Below are 16,977 nucleotides of genomic sequence, written 5' to 3'. Positions count from 1 at the left end.
CACCGTTCCTATGAAGTTTATTAGAGGAAATTCTCAACTCCTACAATGTGAGCTAATGAAGTTATTTGGGCTTGCCTCTGTCCGCTTGATTTCATTTTTGTCTTCATTCTTCCCACGTTTTGTTTCTGTAGTCGCTAGCTTATCTGTTAACATCAGCCAAAAGAGAAATTGAGCTAATGTCAGAAGAGCTGCGGGGTCTGAAATCAGAGAAGCAGCTTCTCGCGCAGGAAGGGAACTCTTTAAAGCTAGAAAAAGGGTCTCTGTTATCCAAGCTCCTAGACGTGGAGGCCAAGATAACTTTGCTTCAGGAGGACCAACAGAAACTGTGGTCAATAAATGAAACCCTTAACTTAGAGAAGGAGAAAGTCTTAGAAGAAAAGCAGGATCTTGAAAAGCTTTACCAGCAGGCACATCTCGATCAGGAAGCGTTGGCTGTCGAGAGAGAGAAGCTGCTTAAAGAAATCAGTGTCGCTCAGGACGAACTCCTGAAGATCCACGTGGAAAACGACTCTTTGCAGACTTCCATGGCGAGAGTGCAGGCGCTCGTGGACGAGGTCCAGTTCCTCAAAGGGACACTGGTGACCGAGTCCGAGAAGGCCAGGGCAGACAGAGAGCGCCTGGGAGATCAGGTCCAGAGGCTGACTGCCGAAAACCTCCTTTTGGCAAAAGACAAGGACGACGTCATTGAGAAGCTTCAGAGCGCCTACGAGGAGCTGGCCAGGGATCAGAAGGCCTTGGTCCAAGAGATGGAGGAGCTCGGCGCCGAGAAGAAGTCTGCCATGGAGAGGCAGTCGAGCCTCGACAGCACGTGCCTGGCCCTGCAGGCAGAACGGGACAAGCTTCTGCAGAGGAACAGAGACCTGCAGTTTGAGAAGGACGTGCTGCGTCAGGGGCAGGAGAAGCTGAGCATGAACCTGGAGGCCGCGCTGCAGGGCAAGCAGCTGCTGGGCACAGAGGCGGCGGCGCTGCGCGTGCAGCTGGACGGCACCAGCGAGGCGCTGAAGAAGGCCGAGCAGGAGGCGCGGCAGCTTCAGGCCACCAACGCCAGCCTCACCAAGCTGCTGGAGGAGATCAAGGCGAGCCGGGCCATCTCCGACTCCGAGTGCATCCAGCTCCTCCACGAGAAGGAGACGTTGGCCGCCTCCGAGAGGAGGCTGCTGGCCGAGAAGGAGGAGCTTCTCAGCGAGCACAGGCTCGTCTCGGAAGAGCTCGCCAAGCGCGCCGAGGAGGCCGCCCAGGCCGAGCTGAGCCTGACCGAGAAGCTCACGTTGCTCACTTCAGAGAAGGAGCTGGCTTGCCAAAAACTCGCCAAGCTCAGAAAGCAGCAGGAGAGTCTCCTGAAAGAAAAGTCCGCGCTGGAAATGCAAAACGGAGACTTGCTGGCCAAGAGAGAGAGTTCCATCAAAGCCATAGGCGACCTCAAAAGGAAGTACGACCAAGAGGCCGCCAACAGAAGGATCATTGTGCACGAGAAGATGAAGCTGCTGGGCAGCGTCGACGCCCTGAGGAAAGAGCTCCTGGAAAGCAAGAAGGAGAACCAGGAGCTGGCGGCCAGCAAGTGCGACCTGTCCGCGATGCTGAAGGAGGCTCAGAGCGCCCAGAAGAGCCTCGAGAGAGAGCGCAGCAGCATGGTGCAGGCGAAGGAGGACCTCGACGCCGAGCTCTCCACCTGCTGCTGCGAGAAGAACCTCCTGCTGCGGGACGGCCTGGGCCTGCAGGACGAGTGCCAGCGCCTCGGCCAGGAGGTCCGCGAGGTGCAGCAGGCCTTGGCGCTGGAGAAAGAGGCCCGCGCCAAGGACAGCGAGGCCGCCCTGTACGAGAGCAACAGACTCCACGGGAGAATGGCGCTCCTCGAGCAGGAGGCGGAGCAGCTGCGGGCGTGCACGGAGCAGCTGCGGGCCGAGAAGTTCGGACTCGCCCAGGAGAAGGCCAAAGCGGAGCAGCAAGTCGGGGAGATCCTTAAAGAGAAGGAGCTTCTGAGCGCCGAGACGGCGCGCCTCGCGGCTAACATCGACACCTTGAAGAGCGACTTTGCCGCGTTGTCTGAGTCCAAGCTGGAGCTGCAGGAGCTGCACAGCTGCGTCTCCAAGGTCCTGGAGGACCTGCGGCTGAGCCACGAGGCGGCCGTGACCGAAAGAGCCCAGGCGGTCCGACACAACCAGGAGCTCCTGGCGGAGAAGAGAGACCTGCTGCTGCGGCAGGACGGGCTCCTGAAGGAGAAGGCGAGGCTGGAGGACAGCTGCTTCGCCCTCCAGAAGGAGGTCAGCCAGCTGGCCCAGACCAACAGCCACGTTTCCGCCAACCTCCTGGAGTCTCAGAGTGAGAACCGTGCTCTGCGGAAGGACAAGAGCCGGCTGAGCTTTAGGATTCGGGAGCTTGAGACGCTGCAGTCACTCACGGTACAGTGAGGGCCCGCCGGCGCCTCGTCACTCCCCGCCCCGCGCGCATCGCACGGAGGAGAATCCGCCCCGTGCTGGATCCGTTGCTCGGAGTCTCCAGCTGCTCCTCGTGGTCTGAAAAGGGTGATTCTTTATACCAAATGTCTAATTGCAGTAGTCTTTCCCCATTTGGAAAGAAAATTGCAAACTGCGAATAAAAAGGATTGATTTTTTTCTTAATTTAAGGAGAAGATGTGTAGAAAAGTTAACTGTGGTTCCTAAGGGCTTAATCATAAGACCAGAGCCGGGTGTGGTGGCACACGGGTGTAATCCCAGTACTTGGGAGGCTGAGATAGGAGGATCGCAGGTTCAAAGCCAGCCTCGGCAACTTAGCGAGGCTCTCCGCAACCTAAATTATGGTGTCTGCTATTTGGCTTCTAACTATTTTAGTATGTCTGTTCTTTTCATTTGGAGTTGAAGATTCTACCGAAATCTCTGTGACTGATGATAATTAAGGATAATGCAGAATTCCCATAAACTTTATTAGACTAAGTTAGAATGTAAGCAGGTTCCTAGAAAGTGTCTGAGTTTTTGGCGTGTGGTCATTTTTGGTGTGAGGCAGCTAAGAATTGGTCTGCGTATGGACTTTGTTATTCACAGTCATAATTCATTACACAGTTTCTTTCACAGACTCCTCATGGAACACTTGAGTTCTATGTTATAACTGCCCAAATAACTTGCATTTTTTGTGGAGAATTCCAAGCCTAAACCTAGTGCTTTCAAAAGCCCCAGATTTGAAATAGCCAAGAATTGTATTTTTTACTTACAGCAGTAAAAACGTGATTAAGAGAAATTTAAGCCAGGTGTGGTGGTGCACGCCTGTAATCCCAGTACGTGGGAGGCCGAGACAGGAGGATCTCAGGTTCCTGGCCAGCCTCAGCTACTTAGTGAGGCCTTCTGCAACCACGTGAGACCCTGCTTCCAAATAAAGGATGAAAACCAGGGCTGGGGGTGGAGCTTGAGGATAGAGCGCCCCTGGGTTCAATCCCAAGTACCGGGGGGGAAAAAAGGAGGAGATGAAGAAAGACCAAGCAGGCTGATGAGCCGTCCAACGTGGGACTTTGATTGGAAGCTGTAGATTTAGCGGCGTCGGCCTGTGAATAGGGAAGCTGCCTAGCAGTTGGCTTGCTGGCGTGGCGAGGACGGCTCTGTGGCTTGTTCTTTGTGGCAAAGCTCTTTCTTGTCTTGGTCTGCGCGCTCTGGCGTTGTCTTGGTCAGTGTCCTGTGCTCTCCGTCCTCCCCTCAAACGCGCTGCGAGCCCCGCAGCCCGGGTGCCGGGTGGGCGACCCCCTCCTGACGCTGTTTTCTTGTGTTCAGGCTGCGCAGACCGCAGAAGACGCCATGCAGGTCATGGAACGGATGACCAAAGAAAAGACCGAAACGCTGGCCTCCTTGGAGGACACCAAGCAAACAAATGCCAAACTGCAGAACGAAGTAATCAGATTTAAATGGCTTTTTGTACAGAGAACAGCGTATCGCCTCCACGGAGTGTTTAAGCACTAACTCGGGGTTTTTTTTTTTTTTTTTTTTGAGGTGTGGCCTCACATAGATTTGATCCGTGTTAGTAGAGGTGACTGTACACCAGGCCCATGAGAAGGTTAAATAAAGTGTATTGCTTCATTAATCATTTAGTAGGGTCAGCCTTTAAAAATGGAGGGGCAGTCCTCGCCAGGCCTGCTGGTGCGCGCTTGTAATCCCAGTACTTGGGAGGCTGAGACAGGAGGATCAGAGGTTTGAGGCCAGCCTCAGCTACATAGTGAGACCCTCTGCAACTTAGTGAAACCCTGCTTCAAAATAAAGAATAAAAATTCAGGCTGGGGGTGTAGCTCGGAGGTAGAATGCCCTGGGTTCCGTCCGAGTCCCCAAAGAAAAGACGCCTTCTTGGTGGTAGCCCTAGGGGTACTCAGGCAGTCCCTCGTTTTTAATGCCCCTTATGTTACACACTTTTTTTTCTCAACTCTCTTTCGAGCTGGAGCCAGTAAAGTCTGTCACAGGCCTGAGCTTTAGGTAGCCCTCCTTGTTTTAGCTTAGTTCAGCACGGGCTCCCTTTCCTGTTAGCTTGGCTTAGTCATTTCCGGAGCTGGGACAGATCTGTGCAATCCAGAGCCGGGCGTGGTGGCGCAGGCTCCTCATCCCAGCATTCGGAGGCTGAGACCGGAGGATCGCGGTTCGCAGACAGCCTCAGCTACTTAGTGAGGCCCTCGGCAACTCAGTGAGACCCTGTTTCAGAATAAAGAATAAAAAATAGGGCTGGGGGTGTAGATCGGAGGTTGAATGCTCCTGGGTTCCATCCCCAGTACCACACACACACACACACACACACACACACACACACACATTGTGGAATCTAAATAATTTGCTTGTTATCCACATGGAACGTTTCTCCTTCTTGGGCCCCTCTTTGTTCCCCCTATTCCAACCCTCCTAGCTCGCACCAGCCCTGTTTGTCTTAGCTCCCTGACGTCCTGGCCCACTGAAATGGGCGTGTGGGCTTCTATACAACCTCAGATTTTTTTTTTTTTTTTTGGTGCTGGGGCTTGTACCCAGGGGCTTTTACCTCCGAGCTACACCCCCAGCCCTATTTTATTTTTATTTTGAAACATGGTCTCCCTAGGTTCTTGAGAGTCACACTACTTGCTGAGGCTGGCCTCAGACCTGCCATCCTCCTGCTTCAGCCTCAAGTACTAGGATTACAAGCATGCGCCACCACGCCCAGCTCAGATACTTCTTAAAGCCACTGACAAGTAGCAAACTAAGGAATTAAACCCGAAGAAGGGCTGGCCAGGTGGGATAGCCGCCATAATGACTCGGCCTCCTCATTATACAAGGCTAAAGACGGGATCTACGAAGACATGGGCGTTGGGAGGTGGATAGATAGAACCTTACGTTGAGAGGCATTTACTCACGGGACTGACAATCGTTACGGAAGACAATGGAGGCTAAAAACCTGAACCGCTGAGAAGTCACAGACGAGCCAGGTGGGACGGCGTACACCTGCAGTCCCAGCTGCTGGGGACTCTTGATCCGCCTGTAGCCAGAACATAAGACTGCACAGCCATTTCTTGGGCCCATTGTGATTTATTTATTTATTTATTTGTTTATTTATTTTTTGCAGTACTGGGGATGGAAACCAGGGGCATTCTACCTCCAAGCTACACTCCTAGCCCTATTTTTTATTCTTCTTTTGAAACAGGGTCTCACAAAATTGCAGAGGGCCTAAGTAGCTGAAAGCTATCCACTAATCTGCAGTCTTCCTGTCTCGGCTTCCCAAGTACTGAGGTTACAAGCGTGCACCACCGTGCCCAGTGAAACTTTTTTTCTTGGTCCGTAAGTGTGGACCATTAGAAGGCGTTGAATCCAAGGGAGGTGCTGCTATAGAAGCTAACGACACGTGGGCCTGGGAACATCCCTCAGGGCTGGAGCGCTTGCACAGCACACAGGAGGCCCTGGCTTTCGGCCCTAGCAAACCACAGGAAAAAGAAAAAGACCAGTAGAGCTAGCAAGGCTCTTCCTGGGATTCTGGGCTGGTGGCCTGTGACAGAGCAGAAGCTGCTAACTCCTCTTTGGGGCTGGGGGAGAGTCGAGGACACAATTGCCAGCGTGGCCCTGGGAGCACGTGGTCCCGGCGCCTCCGCGAGCCTCCTTTGCCCACTGGGGCCCCACGCTCAGACCCGGCCTCCCGCCACAGTCGTGGCCGGTCACCTGCCACCCGTCCCAGTCACATGCCTGGCCTTTTCCCAGTCAGTAAGTATTCTGACTCAAACAGATGCTTTTTTCGTTTGAGTACTATGTAAATTTGGTACTCACGTTGGGAAATTATCCAACATTGCTAATCTATGGGAAAGAAAAGGGTTTCATATTATAAAGAATTCTTACCAATGTCACTGCTTTGCAATTTATTTCTTGCCATTTTTTAAAAAATTTGTTTATTCTTGTGGTCCTGGAATTCTACCTTCAAACTGCATTCCCAGCCCTTTTTATTTTTTGTTTGGAAACAGGGTCTCACTAAGTTGCCGAGCGTGTTGCTTGGTTGCTGAGGCTGGCCTTGAATCTGTGATCCTCCTCTTTTAGCCTCTCACAAACTGGGATTGCAGGCATGTGCCACCACGCTGGGCTTATTTTTTAACTCTGAAACCGGGTCTTGCTAAGTTGCCGAGGCTGCCCTCGAACCTGTGATCCTCCTGTCTCAGCCTCCCTAGAACTGAAATTACAGGAGTCCATCACCATACTTTGAAGATGAGTCATACTGAGGTGGGCATGGTGGCTCGTACCTAATCCCAATGCACGGGAGGCTGAGACAGGAGGTTTGCAGGTTCGAGGCCAGTATACTCTAACTTGGAGAGACCCTGTTTAAAAATAAAATCAAGCCTGGTGGCACATGCTTGTAATCCTAGTATTTAGGAGGCTGAGACAGGAGGATCACAGGTCACGCTCAGCCTCAGCTACTTAGTGAGACCTTCCGCAACTTAGTCACATCTTGTTTCCAAAGAAAACAATTAAAAAGTAGGGCTAGAGGTGTAGCTTGGAGGTAGAATGCCCCTGGGTTGAACTCCCAGGACCACAATGAATAAATAAATTAATTAAAATTTTAAGAAATAAATAAAAAGGACTGAGATTGTAGCTTAGAGGGTGAATGCTCCTGGGTTCACTCCACGGTACCACACACGCAGAAAACGGCCGACCGTCCTTCAATAGCAAGCTCAGTAGAAGATACTGAGAATTGTACACAAATTGAAGGATGAAAGAAAACTTCTGTTTTAGTTTATATAGCAATTTAATATATATTTTGGCCAGGTGTATAAGAAATGTTGGACTAAACATGAGGTTTGCAATTTCTTCACCCAGGTTTGTTGTTATTATTGCAAGTGACTATTTCATCTATTCTTATGAGATGCATGTGTTTTGAGAATAGCTTAGCTATCCAGCCATAAAAATGAACTTATGTGAAAGTGAAATTGCTTCATCCGTTTTGTTTTTTTTCCTTTTGGTCTTGAAGTTGGACACACTTAAAGAAAACAACCTGAAGAATGTGGAGGAGCTGAACAAGTCCAAAGAGCTTCTGACGGTGGAGAATCAAAGAATGGAAGAATTCCGGAAAGAAATGTAAGTGTTTCTCCCTTGGGAGAAATGACGAAACTCGCTTTCAACTGCAAAAGTGAAAACAGTTCTTTAAAAAAATATTGAAGCCGGGCGTGGTGGGCGCTGCCATCCCCGCGCTCGGGGGCTGAGACGGGAGGATCGCAGGTTCGGAGCCAGCCTCGGCTACTGAGTGAGGCTCTCGGCAACTCAGCGAGACCCTGTTTCCAAATAAAGGATAAAATGGGGCTGGGAGTGTAGCCCGGAGGTAGGAAGCCCCTGGGTTCCACCCCCAGTACCACAATACATATGTATATATACATATATATGTATATAGATAGAAAAATGCATAAAGCCATGGGGGGTCACCTTTCTCTACCCAAACACTGTTGCTTCCCCCAGAATCAAGTATCAAGTTTAGTGACCACCGTTAAGGCAGAGCTCCAGCGAGTCTGAGGCCCAGCGAGGCTGTGTGTAGGCCAGTCCACTATGTTTGGGACGCAGGTGTGACTTTGTAAAACTACAAAAATACAAATAGAATCAGAGCTTTAAAGTAGCACATTTCAGCCCAGCGTGGTATCTCACACCTGTACTTCCAGTACTTGGGAGGCTGAGACAGGAGGATCGCAGGTTTGAGATGAGCTTCAGCAACATAGCAAGATGGTTTCAAAACAAAAAATAAGATTGGGCTGGGGGTGTAGCTCAGAGGTGGAATTTCTCTGGGTTCAATCCCCAGTACTACAATAAATAAATAAATCCCAGGCATGGTGGTGCATACTGTAATCCCAGGACTCAGGAGGTGAGACAGGAGGATCGCAGGTTCATGGCCAGCCTCAGCTACTTAGGCCCTCCACAACTTAGTGAGATCCTATTTGAAAAATAAAAGAATAATTATGCCGGGCGTGGTGGCGCACGCTTGTAATCTCAGCATTTGGGAGGCTGAGACCGGAGGATCACGGTTCGTGGACAACCTCAGCTACTTAGTGAGGCCCTCTGCAACTCAGTGAGACCCGGTTTCAAAATAAAGAATAAAAAATAGGGCAGGAGGTGTAGCTCAGAGGTCAAATGCCCCTGGGTTCCATCCCCAGACCCGCAAAAAAAAAAAAAAAAAAAAAAAAGAAAGAAAAAGAAAAAGAACTAAAGAAAGAAAGAAAGATAAAAGAATAAAAAAAAACCACGGCTGTGGGGTGTAGCTCAGAGGTAGAATGCCCCTGGGTTCAATCCCCAGTTCTGCAAAATAAGTAAAGGAAGGAAGTTATTAAGTAAGTTAGGAAGTTATTTCGGCTATAGCTGGGCATGGGGGTGCGCAACTGTAAGCCCAGTACTTAGGAGGGAGAGAGAGGAGAATCGCAGATTCAAAACCAGCCTCAGCAACTTCAACTTAGTAAGGCTCCTGTTCCCAAAGAAAAAAATAAAAATAAGTCTAGAGTATGGCCCAGAGGTAGAAGGTCCCTGGATTCCATCCCTAGTACAACAAAACAAAAGGGAAAATAAGTAAAAATTTTTTTAAAGTAGGGCTGGAAGTGTACCTCAGAGGTAGAATGTCCCCCATTTTCAATCCTGAGTACCACAAAAAAGAAATGAAGCTGGGCCACACCCACGGCCTCGCGGCTCCGCTTGGGCTCCAGCCTGTCGGTGGCTCCTCGGCTGGCATCAGTGCCAAGTAGAAGACCAGATGAAACCCACTCTGTCGCCACTGCTTAAAAGGCCAGATGAGAGCCGGGTGCAGTGGGCACGCTCGTCATCCCAGCACTCGGGGGGCTGAGACAGGAGGATCGCGGTTTGCGGCCAGCCTCAGCTACTTAGTGAGGCCCTCTGCAACTCAGTGAGACCCGGTTTCCAAATAAAGAATAAAAAATAGGCCAGGGGTGTGGCTCAGAGGTGAATGCCCCTGGGTTTCATCCCAGACCCGCAAAAAAGATACACCAATCTGTGCTCCCCCAGTGCCCACGCGTGGGCAAGGGCAGAGCTGCCGGTGGCTCGGGGCTGTGCCATTACACGGCTGCTCCGCAGCCGCAGGGCTCACAGTGCCTCCCAGATTGTTTCAACAGCTCTCACCCATTCTGTGTACACAGACTTACTTACATTTGTGATTCTTAGCCATGCACATCCCAGGATACAGGAGGCTGAGGCAGGAGGATCGCAGGTTCAGAGACAGCCTCAGCAAGAAGTGAGACTCTCGTCAACCTAGCAAGACCCTGTTTCAAAAAAAAAAATAAATAAATAAAAAATAGGGCTGACCGTGTTGCTCAGAGGTGGAGTGCCTCTGGGCTCAATCCCCAGTGCCACACAAAAAATTATAATAATGTGATTTCAGAATTAGAAGCCAGAGTGTTCACTTGTGTCAAATAACACCAATGGACAGTTGGAGACAGGCCAAAGAAGCTCAGCTCTTCCGGTGTGACGCTCGGCATCCCAGCGGGGGTGCAGGTTTAGCGGAGGCTGCTGTGGCCCCGCGACACGGTAGTTAAGCGACCCTCAAGCGCCGCAGAGCACTGAGTTGACCGGGCTCATCTGTGTCACGCAGGCAGCTGGCGAGGGAGGCCGTGAGCTGCCGAGGACTCCCTAACACCCCACTGCTGTAGCCCCACTCCCAGCGCTCTGGGCCGCGCTAGGTAAGGAGGGCAGGCTGAGTGGAGCTAGCAGGCAGCGCTGGGCTGGGCTGGGCGTTGCCGCGTCTTCCAGTGCAGCCTTGCAGAGGCCAGAGTCCTCACTGAAACCTGTGTGGCCCCCGCCCAGGACTGCGCCCAGGACTGTGGGCTCCCTTCACGCCCCTAAGGACTGATGGATGGGGCTGGGTGGTTGCTCGGTGGTAGAGCACTGGCCTAGCATGCAGGAGGCCCTGGGCTGACCCCAACACCAGGGAGACAGACAGACAGACAGAGGAAGGAAGATTGTTTTTGTGGCCACTTTTCATTATTTCATTGACTAATTTTTTTTCTTATTTATTGAATATTAGGGATTGAACTCAGGAGTGTTCTGTGAGCTGTAATATTGAGATTGCAGGTGTGTGCCACCGTGCCCAGCTAATTTTATTTATTTATTTATTTATTTATTTATTTATTTATTTTTGCGGGTCTGAGGATGGAATCCAGGGGCATTTGACCTCTGAGCTACATCCCCTACCCTATTTTTTGTTCTTTATTTTGAAACCGGGTCTCACTGAGTTGCGGAGGGCCTCACTAAGTAGCTGAGGCTGTCCGCGAATCGTGATCCTCCGGTCTCAGCCTCCTGAATGCTGGGATTACAAGCAGGCGCCACCACGCCCGGCTGCCCAGCTAATTTTATTTCATTTTATTTTGAAATAGTGTCTCAGCCAGGCGTGGGGGCACCCACTTGTCATCCCAGTACTTGGGAGGCTGAGATAGGATCAGGTTTGTGGCCAGCCTCAGCTATGTAGTGAGGCCCTCCGCAATTTAGACCCTGTTTCAAAATAATAGAGTTAAAAATAGGAGTAAGGGTGTAGCTCAGAAATAGAATGCCCTTGGATTCAATCCCTAGTCAGTCCCCAGTACCGCAAAAAAAAAAAAAAAAAAAAAAAAGAGAGAGAGGGAGAAAAGGAAATAGGGTCTCACTAAGTTGCTGAGGCTGACCTCAAACCTGCAATGTTCCTGTCTTAGCCTCCTGTGTCCTGGGATTACAGGCGTGTACCAGCATGCCCAGCTCTTCCACTGACTGCTAAAACCTTGCTCGGTAGCTTCAGAGGCACAGGATTGGAAGGCAGCTTTGGCCCAAGCTGCGGTCCCAGCAGCTGTGCCCTTTCCCTCTGCGCTGTCCCCTGGGGAAGTGTCCATGGTGAGGAGGAGGCGGCCCGGTGCAGACGGACCCCGGGCTGCCATACTCTGTGTCTCTTCCACCCTTAAGGCCTGAGGAGCCCCGTCTTCCTGCCGTGACTGCACACCGCAGGCTGGATTGCGGCGCACGGAGCTGGGAGGGGCTCAGAGCCTGACGCAGGCACGCACTGGTGTCCAGGACAGCGGTCGCCTTGTGTCCTGAGCCCCCGCGCCCACGCTTCCTCCTTGCTGCCTTTGTTTGCTTTTGCTTTTCAATGGCACTGGGATCCTCCAGCCCTCTTTTATCTTTGACTTTGAAACAGGGACTCACTTAGTTGAGGAAGGGTGTGTTGAGCTGTTGAGGCTGGCCTCAGTCTGCGATCCTCCTGCCTCGGCCTCCTACGTACTGGCATTGCAGGCAAGCACCCCCATGCCTGGCTCGGGTTTCCTGCATTTTGACCTGCGCACGGGGATCTTCATTTCCTCTGCAGCTATCACGGTGTTTCTCCTCACCTGGCACTGCGGGTCCCAGAGAAAAAGGGTGCCAGGGTAGACCAGGGCCACACGGGAACCTCTCCTGCAGGGCAGGGCCCTCGCCGCTGGCCCCGCACGGGTGACTGACTGTCCTTTCGCTCTGGGCTTCTTACTGCACTGCTTTTAGGAAAGCCCTTGATTTTTTTTTTCCAACTGAAAGTTGAACTCAGGGGGATTCTGCTGCTTAGCTAAACTCCCAGCTCTAATTTTTTTTGTGTGTGTGTGTGTGTGGTACTAGGGATCAAACCCAGGGCCAAGCTACACGTACAGGGTCTCACTACGTAGCTGAGGCTGGCCCCGAACCTGTGATCCTCTGCTGGGATTACGAGCATGTGCCACCACGCCTGGCGCCCAGCTCTAGTCTATTATTTATTTTGAAACACAGCCTGCTAGGTTGCTTTACAGTCTTGCCAGGTTCCTCAGGCTGGCCTCACACCTGTGAGCCTCTTGTCACAGTCTCCCAAGCGCTGGGATTATCGGTGTGTACCATCACACCCGGCTTCATTTTTATTTTTATTTATTTTATTTTATTTATATTTTTTGGTGGTGCTGGGGTTCCTGGAAACCCTTCTACCTCCCGGCTATACTCCCAGACCTATTTTTTTTTTATACTTTTTTATTTGGAAACAGTCTCTTAAGCCAGCGCGGCTGGCTTCGAACCTGCGCCATCCTCCTGTCTCCGCCTCCCAAGCGCAGGGATTACAAGCGTGTGCCACCACGCCTGGCCCAGCTTCATTTTTAGATTGTTTATTTGGCCCCTTGTTTTAATTTTCTTTACTGAAACCTCTTAATATATGCCAAGGGTTTAATTTTTTTTTTTTTTTTTTTTTGCGGGTCTGGGGATGGAACACAGGGGCATTCACCTCCAAGCTGCACCCCCTGCCCTATTTTTTTTAATTTTTTATTTTGAAACAGGGTCTCACTGAGTTGCAGAGAGCCTCACTAAGTAGCTGAGGCTGTCTGCGAACTGCGATCCTCCAGCCTCAGCCTCCCAAATGCTGGGATGACAAGCGTGCGCCACCACGCCCGGCTAAAAAATTTTAAAAGATGAAGCTGGGCACCGTGGTGCACACCTGTAATCCCAGTACTTGAGAGGCTGAGACAAGAGAATTGTGACTTAGACAAGAGAATCACCAACTTAAACCCTCTGCAACTTAGTGAGACCCTGTTTCAAAATTTGAAGAAGGCTGGCGGCTTGGTTCAGAAGTAGAATATTTGTAGGTTTAATTCCTAGTACCAAAAAAAAAAAGAAAAAAAGTTGAGAAGCTCTGGGCACCACGATAAATGTCTGTGACCCAGGACTCGGGAGGGTGCGGCAGGAGGACCACAAGTTTGAGGCCCACCTGGGTACCTTAGCCAGACCCTGTCCCAAAATAAAACAAAGAGTCTGGGAATGGAGCTGGACGGGAGAATGGCTTGCCTGGCACACACGAGCCCCACACATGGGCATGTGTGCTGCATGAGCGGAGAGATTACTAGATGAATAGGTCCACAGTCACATCAGGCCTCCTCCCCTAATCGCCAGGGGCTCAAACTTCATCTCACTTTTTCTTCACTTGCTAAATAAACATCTCTGTAAAAAGCCTAATTTAGTGTGATAAGATAATTTGGGGCTAGATTTGTACCCCTCAAACCTTCATGAGGCTTAGACAGGAGGCTCGCAGGTTCAAGGCCAATCTCGGCAACTTAAGGAGGCCCTCAGCAACTCAGTGAGGCCCTGTTTCAAAATAAAAATAAAATAGGGCTGGGGGTGTAGCCCGGAGGTGGAATGCCCCCAAGTTCACACACACACACACACACACACACACACACACACACACACTCACTCACTCACTCACCGTGAGAACGGAAGATGTCAGGCATTGCTACCAATTAGACAATTGAAGTTGAAAATGGCTGTGTTGATGCATCAGCAGATGGATTTCTGCCCGGTGACAGGATTCAGAACTCAGCCGCGTCCGACAGCTTGCTGAGTGGGGTGTAACCAGCACGGACCCGCTTAAAATTCACACTTGTATCGCAGCCTTCTAGGGCACAATCTAGAATCCAGGGATCAGGTAACACATTTTGAACCTCCACGTGTTGTAAAGGGCAATGGCATAGAATGTCTCTTTGGGGTGAATTCTAGTAATGGGAAGATGTTTAATGTTCTTATTGGTTCATATTCTGTATGTGCGTGTGCGTGGTACGGGTTAGCAGGCTGTGTTATATTTTTATTTAATGAGAAGTTAACATTGTAGAAAGGCTACCACTAAAACAAAACATCTGCCGTATAATTAGAAGACCCTCTCCTCTGGACATTTCATCTGTTAGGTGTACTACTATACTAAAAATACATTCAGAGTCACATCAGCACTGGGGTCTGACAGATGCTGGTAAACGCTAGACGTTTGTGTCCGCCAGAGAAAGAGACTGTAGATGTGGGCCGCTAGAAGAGAGCCCCCGGCAGCAATCAAATCACTTCATTAACATAGTGGGTCTTACTATAATTAGCTACCGGAAATATGCCCACAGCCACGAGGGCTGTGCTGACCATCTCGTTTGTCCTTTGTTTTATCACAAAATACCGTTTTCTATGGAGTGTGGGGGGCACAGTGTTGATGAGGTTTTTTTAGAACTGTAACGTCGTGGACCGCCGGCCTCGGCCCCTCCCAAAGCAGCCCCGAGCCGCCGGCGCGCGACCCGGACCTGTTTCCTGGGTGCTGTGAGCCTGGTGTCTCCCACAGCTTCCTTGCCTGTCTTGTTTCTATGGTAACCCCACACTCGCTGTCCTTGCAGAGAAACCCTAAAGCAGGCGGCAGCTCAGAAGTCCCAGCAGCTCTCGGCCTTGCAAGAAGAGAACGTCAAACTCGCCGAGGAGCTGGGGAGAAGCCGGGACGAAGTCACGAGCCATCGCAAGGTCAGTGGCCTGCGCCGGGCTGCCGGGGTACGGGGCTCCTGCAGGTGCTCTGCTGTAGAATTCAGGGCAGGTGTGACTTGAAAGGTTCACTTAAAAAAAAAACAAATTAGGAATAACGCAAAGACACACTGCTTGCAAGGAAGGAGGAAGAAAGGTCCTTACTGGGTGATTTTAGAGACTGCAGTTCAGTGGAAAGGGCAGAATTTTCTTATAACATTGGTTTAAGGAAACAGACTCTAGGAATAGGGTTTGGTGTGAGGGACGACTGTTGACTCTCAGTCCGCTCTGCTTTTCTCTAAACTTGGGGCGTGTGTAGGGATTTCCTGATGGAGCTGTGCGTGCCCGTGTCCCTGGGCATCAAGTACAGGAGCACGTACGGGTGTGACCGGATGGGCCACAGCACGCTGGTCTCTCCGCTTAACTTACACAGGTCGCTGACTCGGGTGACTAAACGTGGGGACAGGACCAGTTGTAAAGGTGGTGTACCCTGCTTCACTTTCCCCTCTAAAAGTTGAATGAAGCCAGGCGTGGTGGTGCGCGCTTGGAATCCCAGCGCTGGGGAGGCTGAGGCGGGAAGATTGCACAGGTTTGTGGCCAGCCTCGGCTACTTAGTGAGGCTCTCCACAACTTAATAAGACCCTATTTGTTTCAAAATAAAGAATAAAAAAAAATAAGGCCAGGGGTATAGCTTGAAGATAAAATACCCCTGAGTTCAATCTCCAGTACCACAAAAATAAAATAAAGTTAGGTCAAATGCTGAATTGTTAATCAGCTCTGACACCGGAGCACTGGCTCAGAATGACACTCTTAAGAGACCTTTGCCGTGCAGTCCATTCGTTCTTGCTGGAAAACAGTTCCCCCCAATTATACCTTACAGACACCAATTCCCAGTGGGATGGCGGAGTTTGGGGTCACTATTGACGCGCTGGCGTGGTGCAGTCTGTGGCGGGAGCACTTTTTGGAGAGTTGATTCAGACGTTAAGTTCTTGATCGTAGCCTCCCACCGTTTCCTCGACTCTCGGCTCCGAGATGGTGAGGGTGCACTCGCGATGGTGGCTACCGACCAGCTCGTGCCACGAGCCAGGCACCTGTAGAAGGCAGCCAGCGGCTCGCCTCACCCGGCGGCAGTTCTGTGTGACGCCCCTCTTGTCATCCCTGTTTGTAAAGGAGGAAAGGGAAGCGCAAAGAAGATAGCGGTTTGCTCAGCCCCACTGGGCGAGGACTGTCAGGAGATGGCGTCACCGCCTGATGTGGGTCTGGAGGGGAATGCACCGGCCTGAGCAGGGGCACTGCCGGCTCCTTGATCAGCACATGAGGAGTTGGAGGCCCCGGGAAACAGGCCCCTTGACCAGCAGAGGGTCTTTCTCCTGCATGAGCTAGAGCTGCTAAAACATTTGGCATCTCTGACGTCCGTGTGTCTGTCCATTAGGACTCAGGAGAAAAGCATTGTACCCAGCTTCTGAATCTCTTCCTGTCTTTCTCATTTTCATGGAACATCTCTCCAGAGACTCCATAAGTGGGAGGAACAAAGATCACCCTCTTTGTAACTGGCTGTTACGTTTCCTGTCTCCATGACTCAGAACTGGGACGAGCTCAGGAGAAGGCATGGCCCCCAGGGCAGAGGCTGCCCGCACTCCTCTGAACCCCAGCAACTCTGTTTTATGCCCAGGAGGGATGTCAGTCAGCTTCCTACTTAAAAGGGGTCATGATTAACGATTTGGAAGTCAGCCATTTCACGGGGTATTAGAAAATAACACCCAGGAACTGGGCATGGTGGCGCACACCTGTCATCCCAGTACTTGGGAGGCAGAGACAGGAGCATCACAGGTTTGAGGTCAGCCTCAGCAAGTAGTGACACTCTCATCAACCTAGTGAGACCCTGTTTCAAAATAAAAATAAAATAGAACTGTGGGGCTGGGCGTGGTGGTGCATGCTTATAACTCAGCATTTGGGAGGCTGAGACAGGAGGATCGTGGTTCGAAGACAGCCTCAGCTACTTAGTGAGGCCCTTTGCAACTCAGTGAGACTCAGTTTCAAAATAAAGAATAAGCAGGGCGTGGGAGGCTGAGACAAGAGGATCGTGCAGATTCAAAGCCAGCCTCAGCTACTGAGTGAGGCTCTCAGCAACTTAGTGAGAGCCTGTTTCCAAATAAAATATAAAATAGGTTTGGGAGTGTAGCCTGAAGGTAGAAAGCCTCTCGGTTCCATCCCAAGGACCACTTAAAAAAAAAAAAAGAATAAAAAAGTAGGGCTGGGG

General features: G+C 50.9%; 1 protein-coding gene across 7 annotated transcripts in view; it reads left to right on the top strand.

The window, feature by feature from the left end:
• CLIP1 (CAP-Gly domain containing linker protein 1) overlaps positions 1-16,977 on the top strand; it is a gene marked incomplete at both ends in the record, with an annotated part of 75,685 nt that overhangs the window by 37,090 nt on the left and 21,618 nt on the right. For 6 of the 7 annotated variants that reach the window (XM_080717485.1, XM_080717484.1, XM_080717483.1 and 3 more), the window contains 3 exons: positions 3,756-3,872; positions 7,435-7,541; positions 14,600-14,720. In XM_080717485.1, the coding sequence (XP_080573611.1) occupies positions 3,756-3,872; positions 7,435-7,541; positions 14,600-14,720 (345 nt within the window). Of the gene's footprint in view, positions 1-131; positions 2,400-3,755; positions 3,873-7,434; positions 7,542-14,599; positions 14,721-16,977 lie in introns of all 7 variants that reach the window. The other variant, XM_080717481.1, reaches the window with a different exon arrangement.

The sequence above is a fragment of the Muscardinus avellanarius genome (genome assembly GCF_963383645.1).
Source record: "Muscardinus avellanarius genome assembly, chromosome: 21".
In the NCBI taxonomy this organism is placed as follows: domain Eukaryota; kingdom Metazoa; phylum Chordata; class Mammalia; order Rodentia; family Gliridae; genus Muscardinus; species Muscardinus avellanarius.
The sequence above is the reverse complement of the archived record's forward strand: the minus strand, read 5'-3'. Positions and strand labels throughout refer to the sequence as shown.